This window comes from Channa argus, chromosome 4, assembly GCF_033026475.1.
Source record: "Channa argus isolate prfri chromosome 4, Channa argus male v1.0, whole genome shotgun sequence".
NCBI lineage: Eukaryota > Metazoa > Chordata > Actinopteri > Anabantiformes > Channidae > Channa > Channa argus.
The window spans coordinates 5,263,042-5,276,123 of record NC_090200.1 but is presented as its reverse complement, the minus strand read 5'-3'; the positions used below and the strand labels follow the sequence as shown (position 1 = coordinate 5,276,123).

The window sequence follows — 13,082 nt, the reverse complement described above, 5'->3', positions numbered from 1 at the left end:
TGGCCATAAGCGCAACCATTAGTATCTATACATTGTTTATCTGTGTTTGGAGACAAGGCAAAGGATTCATTCATTTTTGTTAAAAATAAAGGGGCCATCTCTTCCCATGCCCTCAGTACTTGTAGCATCAGCAATTGATTACCTCCCTTGGCTACTGTTAATTTCTCAGATGCACTTTAACACAATAAACGAAGGATGGCATGTTTTTCATTTCTTATTATGACCTTAATATATACAGCAACTTTCTAACTCGAGGCCTAATGTGCAACATTATTGGTGCCTTGCATAATTCTCTGTAGCCTCCAAAGGTGGATGGAGCTCAGTGTACTGTACAGCTTATGGGCTGTAGTAGGCGTCAGTGTCATTAGCATGGATTTGATTTAAAAATAGCTCTGTTTGTGTGTGTGTGTGTGTGTGTGTGTGTGTGTGTGTGTGTGTGTGGCTAAAACCACAGGAAATCCCTGTCCCTTCTATTTCCCACTAATTTCTGCTCACTATAATATCTTCAAAGTCTCGTAATCTCGTCAGCCAAGTAAAGTCTCCAAGTGAAACCCTCTGTAAAGGTCAACCAATGCAATTTGAATATCTTTGATTAAACTGTGTGCCAGTGGCAGACCCACACTGTAGGTCACTGCCTCAGAGAAATGATATCCACCCCTTTCACCCCACTTGTCCCTCCCCAAGTCCCAACTCTTGCAGCTCCCTCATTGTCAAGGGTCACGTCTGCCGCACTCTGCCGCTCTCTTCAGCAATTTATGTAATCTTGCAACCCCGTTTCACAGCCTCTGTTCCCTGTGCCCTTCAATCAGCAACACTTTTCAGATGCTCTGCAGCAATTTCAACCCAGTTGAAACCCTGCTTTTTAAAAGCATCGCTGTATTTTAATGTGCTAATTCACTCCATCACCGAATTGCTTCCAAAAGTGACACTTTTTATGTTTTGTGTCTCTTTCTAGTTTGCCCTGGCACGGAGAACAAGCTGAGCACTCTGTCTGACCTGGACCAGCAGTATCGCACGCTGAAGAAGCTCTACGAGAATTGCGAAGTTGTCATGGGCAATTTGGAGATAACCAGCATCGATCGAAACCGCAACCTCTCCTTCCTCAAGGTATGAATATTCAGATATCTGTAATTAGTTTTTCCAAATAATCCTACTGTAGCTACTGTATATCTGCATGAAGAGACTGGGACAGATTTTTAAGAGTTTGTTCTGGAACCTTGCAGAGGTACGTTTCAGGCAGGACCACGGACAGAGAAAGATGGAAAGACTGAAATTGGATGACGAAGTTCTCTTTTAATTTCTTCTTCAGTAAACAGTCAATAGCTTAAACACGCTCTGCTGAGCCATAAATCCAGATTTTGGATGACATCATCACTGACGGACAAAAACTGCTCTGACCTTTAGTTAAAAAAAAGGCAAAACACTAAATATAGTAAACAGGAAGTGGTTTTGTGCCAAAGAGATTGGCTTGGGATGATTTGGCATCATGGTTAGAGATGCACAAGGTGCATCCAAATGCACCTATCCATATAGTTCTCACAAAATACAGCTTGATATTTTATGCCCTTCTAAATTTGGAAGTGCAAGGTTTCAGCACCATGGACAGTGACACATGGAGACAGAGTTTGAGTGTTTAAGGACCATGGATAGTGACACGGGGAGACTGGAGGTGTCAACTGTTGCATCTCAGATGGAGACGCAAACATTTTTTAAAGTTAAAGTTGCTGACTTTGCAACTCCCGAGACTCCCAGTACCCAGCCGAAGAGAATATAGCAGCTTTGGAGTGATCTGCTTTTCCCTGTCTCCACACACACATTTAGACGTTTCCCCTCTCATTTTCACTGCTGCAGCGAAGCATCCGAGATGTGCACTCGGTGGAGAGTTTATTACACTTACTACACCTATTACACCAGCTACACCTAGTGCAAAAGTCAGCTTTTTAGCGATTGGTTGCTCGTGAAGGTTGTATTGTTCATGCCAGCAGCCTCAATTAACAGAGCACATTGTACTGCAGCCTCCAAAATGACCATTAAATGTGGATAGTGATTTACTGGTTTACTACAAAGAGTTGAGCCATATATGTTCCACTTTATTACTGCTACCTTCACCTCTTTGGATCATTCTGATGACCTACAGTCCCCAACTGCGTGTCTCTGAAATCTTGCTTTAGTGCTTTAAAGGTCCACAGGAAGCCGTTTTTACATTTACATGCTTATTCATGCTATTCATGCTTACTTACATGCTTATTCTCTTATGCTTATACTCATTTACATGCTTATCTGGAGCATGTTGAAGTGTAATGTATGAGTGATGAGTTCGACATCAGTGAAAAACAATGGCAATACTTTCCCAGCACACAACAAAAGCACACGTGACAATGGGACTAATGATAAGAGGCGTCTGGTAGGAATTACTATGGAGGAAAATCTCTGTGAGACGAAGACACTGCCGGCAAATGAGCAGCACACATGCAAAGTGCCATTGCCGTTCCAATTGAAGACAGAGGTCTCATGGGGTCTGTAGCTGCTTAATGTGTTTCCCTGTGTGTGTGTGTGTGTGTGTGTGTGTGTGTGTCTTTTAAGCAGTTGTGTAGATAAATTTTAGCTGGTGTGAGAACATTTTGGCATTGTTAAGTCATTTTTCGTACTTTTGCATGTGCATATGTTGTACTGTATGTGCCACCGGGCGACAACCCCCCCACACACACCCCCCACCTCCCGGCCTCCCCTGCTGTTTAATGAAGTGAGGTGTAGTCTAATTACTGGGCCATCGCTATCAACTGAATACCATAAACAGTCCCATTAGGCCTGGCATCATTAGGGAAACAATTAGGCATCTGGGGGATTGTTAAGTGGATGTGAGAGGGGGTGGGTGGGTGGGGGGTGGGGGGTCAGCATCCAAGAGTTTTGTGGTTGCCATGGCGGCCCTGTAGCAATCACCCAATTGGTTGAGAAATAACGCCGTAAGAATGCTACTAATGTCGTGTTTCACTTTTCACATTGAAAGTTTTTAAAATTGCTTCATAATTCATTTTACCTTTAATTAAAGAATAGCCTGTCCCACTTAAGGCCTAATTAAAAAAAATTGCTTTGAACCATCCAATTAGTACTGTTAATGCATTATTTGCTGCACACATACTGATTCATGTGGAGTTCACCATTGTTGCACATCCATTACGTAGACTTGAGACTGGAAATGGATATGAATAACTGATGTGCTTGGACTTTATATGCTGAGTTTAAAACAGCCACCTGGGTGGTAAATACAGTGCATGTGGACAAATGGTTGGACACTGGGTATGATACAGAGCATGAGGCACGACGGAGGGAGGGGGAGAAGAGCTAGAGGGGTGTCACTTTTATTGCAGGCAAAAACAGCTGCTCTGCTAAATTTACAATGCTCAGCTACGATGCCGCGGGGTGTGTGTTTGTGTCTGCATACATCTCTGTGTGTGCATGTATGTGTATGTAAGAGAGAGCAGGGGGGAAGTACAGGGCAGAGATGGGGAAAGGGTGGGGGGGGGAGAGCAGGGACAGAACAGACAGGAAAACCTTGGTGATTTTTTTTATTTATTTTCTTTTGCCTGGTGAGATGCTGACAGTTAGATGGATGAGATGGCTCTGCGGACTCTTCGGGTCCAGCTTTGTTGCAAACCACAGCTCTCTGGCTTAACGTTACTCTGCGTCTCCCTTTAGTAGCGATTGCGGGGGGGGAACGGACATGCGTGGAAATCCTGTAGCATCCATCTCACAGTAGAGATGCAGGCTCATACAAAGTAACATTTTTTTGTTTAAATAAATTGTACTTCCTGTTAAAATCAAATAACTTATAAACTTATAAAGACAGTAATAATTATTGTTACCCCAACATTGCTGTGATTTACTTGCTAGTCTTGCTAATTAATGTCTGGATTCAATTTTGCAGCTCATGCTCAAAAGATATTAACTATACCTATATGTAAATTAATGAGTCTACTACCATCTGCTAAATTTTAACAATTTAATAGATGGAAATCGAAAATGTTTTGGCTAAAAATTTACTTCAGGTGGTTATCAAATTAGTTGTCGCTAATTGTGTTATTGTTTCATTTTCACGTGTCAACCAGGGGTTGTTCTAGACGCCCCAAACTCAGTACTGTTACCAGTGTGGCCACCGGTATGAAAATGGGCCACTGCAAGGAACCAAAGACAAAAAGTAACAACCACGAAGCAGCAGGGGCAGCAATTCATTGCGTGTTGTAAGGTGAGGTCACTAAAGTCGGCTCAAGAGTTGTCATTTTGGTGAAAGCTCCTCGCTATAGCAGTTCAGAGCTCATCAGAAGCAATTTTGGTTGAGAGATAAAATGTTATACGAATTCCAAGTGCTGCCGCTTGGCTTAACCCCTCTGTCGGGCGTGCTGGCCAGCTCCCCTGGCCGCTGGCTGCCTGTCACTCAGAATGACCCATTTTCCCAGAAGTGAGGTTGGGGAGCTGCGCCAAGTGGCCCACAGTGGCCCGAAACCAGCTAATGATGTCACCTAGGCTGAAGGACTCTTCATTAAAGGCGGATCAATCTGGCGGCTAACACGGGGCACGATGCCAGGGCTACAGCTGAGCGTGCAGGGGTTGGAGGGGAGGGGGGAGGTGGTGTCCATCCATAAAGCCTGGAAGAGATGTACGCCAAAGCTGTGTGTGTTTTGAAAGTCTCAAACTTCTCTTCAGAGGGCTGAATATATCACAAGCAAACACACACACACAGCAATAAAGAGAGATGAATGACATGGTCACTGAGGTGTATACTCGATGTCGACATGCAGACAGAGACACTCTTTTACTGGGTTTATCTCTTGAAAACACCAGCCGGGAGAGACAGGCAGGAAAGACAGATACAGCAATTTTCAACCAACACTCATTTTCAAACTTTTTTTTTTTTTTTTTTCTCTCTCTTTTACAAGTGTAACGTGGTAACGAGGGGGGTAACGTGGCTTGGCTCCGCGAGTTCAGCTCGGCAACAACAGAGGAGGCAAGAAAATCAAAAGAGATGAGAGGGGAGAGAAAAGAGAGTCCTCACACCAAAAGCCTCCCATTTTCCTCGGGCTGCATTTCAGCTGCAAATGAAAGCGCTCAGTGATTCTGCAGCTCAGCTATTCTCAAAGCGTACATGCTCAGAAATCTATTGTGGAGACGCTCTGCTTTCTGCGTCTGCTGCCTCATATGCTTAGCACCCTGGCAGCGTGTGTGTGTGTGTGTGTGTGTGCTTTGTGCATTTACTTGTAGCGTGCCGTGCAGAGACTTGTCGAAATGAGGTTAGAAGCTGCACATATATGGGGTAAATGTTTATCTCCGAGTGGCAACGTTCATAAATTATGACAAACGTTCATCCTTCCTCTTTTGCATCAAGACTCTGTCAACTACTTGCAGATTAATTTATTTTTTTTCACGCCCTTAAGCGGCTAAGATACTAGCGTACTAGTCGGTCATTATTCAGGGCTCATCTGATCATTCTCTTTTAAATTACTGCAAGGGAGTAATTCACCGATGTTTCACTGTGTCTGTCCTCTAGTAATATAGTAAGTTACTTTACATTGAGTTTAGCAGTGTTTTTTAATAGTTTGGTCTTGAAATTCAGTTCCTCATTTTGAATTAAAGGGGAACCTCACCAATTTTTAACCTTCTTTCTAGGGCTTCAATTTAGTGTGTTGTTGCACATTATTCCTTTCAGACTTCCCTCTGATTTCCCTGTGACAAAGTATTTATCTGCTTCTGGCTGCAAAAGTTCTCCAGATGACATCACCTTCAGGAATTGTCATCATCAAAAGTTTAGATGATGTCATCTGAACTGAAGGTTCCTCCAAGTGATGTCATCTGGAGGCATTTTCCAGCTAAAAGTAGAGACATATTTTGACATCGGGAAGTCAGAGGGAACTTTATTGGCATTTATTTTCATGTGCTAAGCAAATTCAAAATCAGTGAAGTTACTGTCAGTATACACAGTGTAGACTTTTCCTGCTGAGAATAACAAATGTTCCTGCTAGTTTGATTCTCTGGTGCAGTATATTCACATTTGTCTGCATAGTTTAGGTTCGGGTGCATAAGAGCTGTCTTTAGCAGAGCTGAGACAACACTGAGGCAGGAGTCCAACCCGCATGAGATCACTCTAGCAATGTTTTTGGTTGATATGGACGAATCCAGTCAGCATATGTATCTGAAACCAAACGAACCCAACTGTGTCAGTTCCACATGTAGTGTCTCTACCAGATGCACTCAGGACTTTTCCTTATGTCCCACCACCATGCAGCTCTAAAATGTCAAAGTCAGAATGAGAGCTCTGTCTTAATTAGAGTATTTCTGGTTGCCAGTTGTGTGCCTCATATTCTAAATGGCCAAATTTGGTTTTAGGCCCATGTCTCACACGTGAAAGACCACTAACTGAGCAAATTTCCATCCTAATTTAGTGCAAAGTTTAAATGCATTTTCTTTGAATATGAGCAGAAGCAAAGCTTCATTTCTGCGATTTAGTTCTGACTCCTATGTTCCCAACAATTCGTTGCACATGTCAGTTTTCATCCTTCTGCAGGCCTTTGGATTGAGACTGAGGCCGAGAGGGATGTTATTTACATGGAGAGGCGCAGAGAGAACGAGGACAAGGCCCACGCGAGGGGGGTCAAGTGCTCCTCTCTCTCTAGATAGATATTTCACGCCATTGTGCTGCACGCGCCACAATGGCTGTCACAGGGCCTCTTCACCCAATAATGACATGAGCCCAAGTGACGGTTCAAGAGGCGTGTGCTAGCCCCGAGAATCGTATAGTTTCATTAGCCTCTGAACCAGCTGAGGAGCTCATAAAAGGTTGGGACTGTCGCCTGGAACAGGATGCTGTTCGCGCCTCACGGGCACCCGGCAGCGTCTCCGTAATTACAGCTTTCAACGCTGGGAAAATTAGCACCCTGCTCGTGCCAACCAGCACCCTGCCAGATCACGGTGGCACTACTCTGTTGTGTCTTAAAGCCCATTAATTGTGGGGTAATGAAGGCATGCAAGTCCTAGAGAAGGAAAATATAATCTTTTATTCTTTTATTGTTGCTTGCAAAGGTAAAGCTGCTGTTAATCAGAGGAAAGCGTTCTATTATTTACTACTTTAAACTGAATTCAGGAGAAAAATGATAAAAGATAAATGCACGATAAGAAGAGATGGAAAGAAACTTCACATTTGTGTGTGTGTATGAGCCCCACAGCGAGACGAAGCCAAAAAATCGGGAGCTCCGAAAGTTTTGCCCAGGTGGTATCCGAGGTCATGTGAGTGAAACTGACTGCACCTGCAATAACTCATTTCCTGATAATATCATGCAAATGATCCTTTTTCGATACTTCCTAGATGTGACCCGTGTCCATAGTTAAGGACAAATGCAAGTTATCATTTTTATGCAAGTTCCATTTTTTTCTTCAATGCAAATTAGCAGGAATATATTATTCGCAAATTGTCGACTACCATTCAGTTTACGGCAGCCAGGTGGCTCTCTGTGGTGTGTTCCCTAACAGAAAATGCACAAATAAAATTAAGAAACATGCATAAGTGGTGTTTAGAGAGTTGCTAACTTTTCAGAAAACTCTCAAGACAAACAGCCCAAACCAAGAATTTGGAGCTGCTACTCCTGGACTTGACTCCTGGGAGAGATGCAAGTTCTCGGTTTAGATGCTTGGGTGTCTTGTGCCCTCGGGGGGGCTTGGTGGTGGTACAGCCCGAGACACTGCTCCTGCTCATTACAGGGCTCCTGGTTGTCTAGCCTGCAGGGCTGGAGGAGAGCTGCTGTTTCACTGCAGACAGAGTAACACAACAGATGCACACACACACACATATTTTTACATGTAGCGCAAATTCTAAAAAACATATGCATGTAGCTCACGCATTAAACATGCATGCACGGAACCTGCCCTCAGGTATTCAGGCTGATTGTCCAATTCACCTTTGCATCTACGTGTGTGTGTGTGTATGTGTGTGGTCGGTTGAATAGCTGCTTTTTTGTCATCCTGATCAAAGCAGACACGGTGCAGAGCAGAGGTCTCCGAGGTGAAATTAAAGTCTTGCTGCTTGCACGGCATGCAGGGCCAAAGTGATTACCGTTAAATTAAAAGGTGCGACCATAAAAGTGCACCACAACCGAACCCTTGCCATTCATCAAAGCGATCCCACGGTGCGTCTTTTGCTTATCAAATTGTAAAATATTGTCCATGACACCGGCGTAACAGGGGCGTAATTAATGCACTAAATCAATTCGGAATCACTGTGCGCGGAGTGGCCCTGCTGGGATGTCGTCATTATCACAAATTACGCTGGCAGATGCATGGGAGAAAGAGGAATGGATAAAGCTCTAACATTGTCGACCCCCCCCTCCTCTACAAGCCGATCCTTCTCACCCTCCCCCCGCCACCAGTCGCTTTAACTCACCGCGTGTCAAATTCGGTGACGTTTTTCTTCATTCACACCTCTGCGATCTTATTACAAAGTGCAAATAGTTTTATTAGTGGGCGCTGTTTCGAATGTCACGTCCCGAAATTATCCCCTGGCTGATGCTTACGGTACGTACGTGTTTTCATGACAACATCCCCGTTTTAATCTTCAAGTAGGCAAAATCGAAGACATGCATACATTAATAGTGAGACTTTCTTTTCCTTTCTTTTATGTGATGATGAATACCGAGAGGAACAGAGTTTCCATTAAAATACAACTGTTTTATCGCTCTGTAGAGGTTATTTACTCCCACACAACTGAAAGCCTTCGCTCATTAACTGCTGTTAAAGTGCAGTTGTGGAAGTTCAAATCTCGCCACACACCAGCTCCTATAAGTCTTTTTTTTTTTTTTTTTGCATAAGATATAGATAAGGAAGGGAAAATAAACGAAATCTGGTGTGTTTTGACATATGAACTCTTTATTTAACATATTTGCTTTGGCAAAATGGAATATTAATATTTTCTGGGCAAACGTTCAGCATGAATATCCCCAGAATGTGAAAAACTTGCTAATGGTCCTTATGATGACACTTCCATTGTTTTCATGGTCAAATATGAACTTTATAGCTTGATTCCAACGTTCAAAGTAGCGATGTCCTGATACCACTTTTTCCCGCAGAGTGCAAGCACAAGTACTTACATTTGAGTACTCACCGATACCGAGTACTGATACAAGTACTGAACTGTTTTGCTTCTAGTATAAGTTGCTGGACAGTACAATCTTCATCAATGCATTGCAGTTAATCTAAACAAATATGGCCGCAACCGGCGTTTTATAAATGGAGCAAGTTTTGCTGAAACCGACAAAAAAAAAAAAAAAGATGAACAAAGCACATATTTCCATAGATCCTGGATGGAGAAGCCTGTACATAATAATTTGTAAGTAAAATAACTTACAGGATACACAGTAAATACAGCAAGTTCGCATTCAGTTGCACTTTTGTTTAGAAGTAAAAGTACGCAAAGGCAGGACCGAGCGCAATACAAGTATCGGCACTGGAACAAGTTCAAAGTTGATGCTGGGGTGAACAAGAACTTTGTAACGTGCTCAGATATGATGGAAATGTGAACATCTACTAAGGTACATTGTGCGATACACTTAAAAAGCTCAAGCCAGAACATATTGTGGGGAACTCTGAGTTGTTTGCATCGTGATACAGAGACCCCCCCCCCCCCGCCCGCCCGTTGCAACATCTAGAATGTTGACGCAAACAGTGAGCAGCTTCATATTTCTGAAGTCAAAAGTGAAGCCAGGCCAAGAAATAACCCCTCAGTGCAAAACTCCTATGAATAATGCAGCTTCTCATGTCCCAGTCTTGTCTCCCACAGATTCCCATGGACGCCCTGAAATCCTCAGATCTTAGCTGCGAACATATGAATGGGTACATTATGAGAACAGTCCACGAGACTGAACAATTTTAATGTCTGGCTTTGCTTAGCAGGGCTTGTGTAGCCGTGCTCTGAGATCATATGCCTTCTTCAAGGCAGCACATCATGGCTGCAGGATATATTACCCATGCATATTGCATTTTAATGACATTTCCTAACGATTTTGTGACTCGCAGTGATCGATACAATTTTAGCAATTGTATATTCCACCCAGCGAACCCAAGAGGAGTTGACTTATGTGGTGGAGTTCCAGTTATGATTAAAGTGGCCTATTTGCATATGAACACTAAGTCCCACATTATGTGCATGCAAAGCATCAGTGAAAGTCTCAGATTGGCACACATTTGTATTATTCCTAGGGTAAGGACGGTGGCACAAGACCGGGGGAAAAGAAGTTGCGACGAAAAGTAGTTTGCTGACTGATTGTATTCGCAAGCTGCGGCCATGCAGGACCCTCGATACATGCAAGTGTGTGGAATAATTACTGTGCAGCTACATAACCAGTGTAATAACGTATCAAGATATAAATAATAACAGAAATTACCAATATATTGGCCACGGCAATAAAACAATGCTACATTTCCTTTTGTTACGTGTCCATTCGATGACTTTCGCCTCATTTTGCGGGTGATGAATTTACTGTCACTGTTTGTAGCGTTTTGGTTTTATGTTTATGTTATCTCATAATGTAACTCTACCCTCAAGTTGTTTTCTCTGACCCCCACACAGTTTTCGTGCACATATATTGTGTCAATACGATATGTACAAAGCTGCAAAATGTGATACCTTAGCGTCAGGGGTCAAGTCATTATCTGATGCTGTGTTATGAGAAGCTGCTTTTTTTTACTTATTTTATTTTATATAAAACCAAATGTGTGGAAAACACTCCTGACTCCTCTTTTAATCGTTTCGATGTTTCAAATGTGGGGTCTCCTTGTATTCACCGTGAGTCTATGAGACTGTGTGCGTTATGTGTGCACAGTGTTGGCGTTTCTCACTATTGGGACACATTTGCCTCCAATACCAGGTGGCACTTGAATGCACACTTAAGCACTAAAGACCCCTTAATGTGGGCACTGGGACAGACCCAGCATGTTATCCGCGGTGTCGTACCTTCATGCCAGTCGAATATTGTTGTCCTCCTGACACTTGTTCAGCTCGGTTCAGCTTAGCTAAGTGGGATTCATGTCGTCCCTGCGAAGCCCTAAGAAACGCGTTAAGCGTGAGTCACATTTGTGATGCCGATCCTGTCATTAAGAGCACACAGCCCTCCTTCAGATATTAAAAACACAACTTAGACACAGGTTAATTTATGGGTGTGTGTGTGTAAATCGTTTCTCCCGGTGACTTTTTTAATATCTGCCTCCCACAGCTGACTTTGGGGGGGGAAAAAAAAAAACTCCCTGCATCATGCTGCTCCTGCTATGCTGAGTGGAAGGAACAGATTGTGTTTCCTCCGTGACATTTACAGTGTGTATGTGCGAGTGTGAGAATGATGTCTTTGTGTGCCTGTCTCCATGTTTCAGTGAGTTAGCATGTGTCTCTTTGTGTTAGTTTTGTCTGAATGCGTGGACTCTATTCTTAATGCTAATAATAAAAAAACTAAACAGTACTAAAATCCCTGACGGAACATCTGGCCTCAGGTCAATATCAGTGATGCTATGACGGTGCATTAGTGCACACGGCACGAGTGACTTGCACATGGGTGCTTTTTAAAATAAAAGTCTTGCTTATTATTATTTAGTAACCCAAACATTTTACAACCGCGTGGCTCAGTAGTAAAAGAGTGCTGGTGCTAAACCTGACCTGTCTACAGCTCAGACCCCTTGAAAACATTTTGTGAAACAAAAGAGGCTCAATGGAGCCCTGAACATTTGAGGCAATGCAACACAGTGATATGTTGCTAGTATCAAATTCGTAATAAGCCTATATTTAAAGAAATGTCTTATATGGTGTGTTTGTATTATACACAATTAAAAATATCTTTCAGATGATTTGCAAATCGTATATTCTGTCCAATTTGAAAATTACCAAAAATTATTTACAATTATTACAATTATTACAAAATACCTGCAAAACTAATCCTTCTACCACCCTTTAGTACTCATTAGCAAATATTAATACACGGAATAACCACGGTGATGCCAACCATTCGAGCTCTGTCATGTTTTGATTTATTTATTCCATTTTCTATCTGATTACAACTCGCAGGCTACTGGTGTCAGTTCAGCCAAACAATGTGATGGTTTAGGAGACGAGAAAACAACCGCACAAGTTCAGCCAGAGCTTCTTGCACCATCCACACTTAGTCATAGAGCAACACTTCAACCAAGATGGAGTGTGAATGTTTCTTACTTGTTTATTCCCTTTCTGCAGCCGCTGCTGCTCCAGTGTCCTTAAATGAGTGTGTCCAGCGTTTATTATCGCAATGTGGATTGATTTTGGTTTGTTTGTCTGTTTTAGAGAAAGTTTAAAAAGATGATGTTTTATGCAGTTGAGTGCCTCGTGTGGCTGATAAGTATTGAGTGGAATAATCAAAAATCATAAGCAGGATGTGAAAGCAAGGCTGCGGTTTGTGTCCTCTCGTCTGTCCGTGGTCCGTTACTGCAATTATGCACAATACCCCGTGTTCTTACGTTGGCCCTGGGAGCCCACGGCGCTGCAAATCGAGAAAGTAAAAAAAAAAACACTGGGGCAGCATTAAAAAATGCGTTACAACACGACCAAACAACGAAACACAGCGTAAATGTCTCCGGCAGCAACTAAAAATACTTGCACAACTCTAAGTGTCCGTCACTTTTTAGTGTCCTCTGTAACTCTTATAGCAATGTTTCCAGGGGACACTAAACAGTGACGGACATTTAGAGTTATAAAATTATTTTTTGTTGCTTCCGGAGACATTTTTTTATTTTATTTTTTTTAGCATTTTATCTATTTGCAGGGCTGTGAGGTCTCCACGTTCAAACGCAGTTTCCGGATGCCAGTGAACACAAGTTGAAGCAAAGTAAAGTCTGATATGTGAGTTTGCTGGAGCAGGCAAGCAAATGCTTACAATCGCAGGCTCCGTCACAAGTCAGGACGGACAGTAAGTGTGATACGTCCACCTTTGCTACTGAGCTTGCTAGAGAAATGTCTTTATTTCACGCAATCTCAACAGGTTACTTGTCAGGGAAATGGCTTCCGCCGCTCTCTTGAGGTGATGACA

At 42.7% G+C, this 13,082-nt stretch overlaps 1 protein-coding gene across 4 annotated transcripts in view; it reads left to right on the top strand.

Annotated features, from left to right (window-relative positions):
- LOC137125707 (receptor tyrosine-protein kinase erbB-4-like) overlaps positions 1–13,082 on the top strand; it is a 207,808-nt gene that overhangs the window by 103,020 nt on the left and 91,706 nt on the right. For all 4 annotated transcript variants that reach the window (XM_067501591.1, XM_067501592.1, XM_067501590.1 and 1 more), the window contains exon 2: positions 956–1,107. In XM_067501591.1, the coding sequence (XP_067357692.1) occupies positions 956–1,107 (152 nt within the window). The remainder of the gene's footprint in view (positions 1–955; positions 1,108–13,082) is intronic.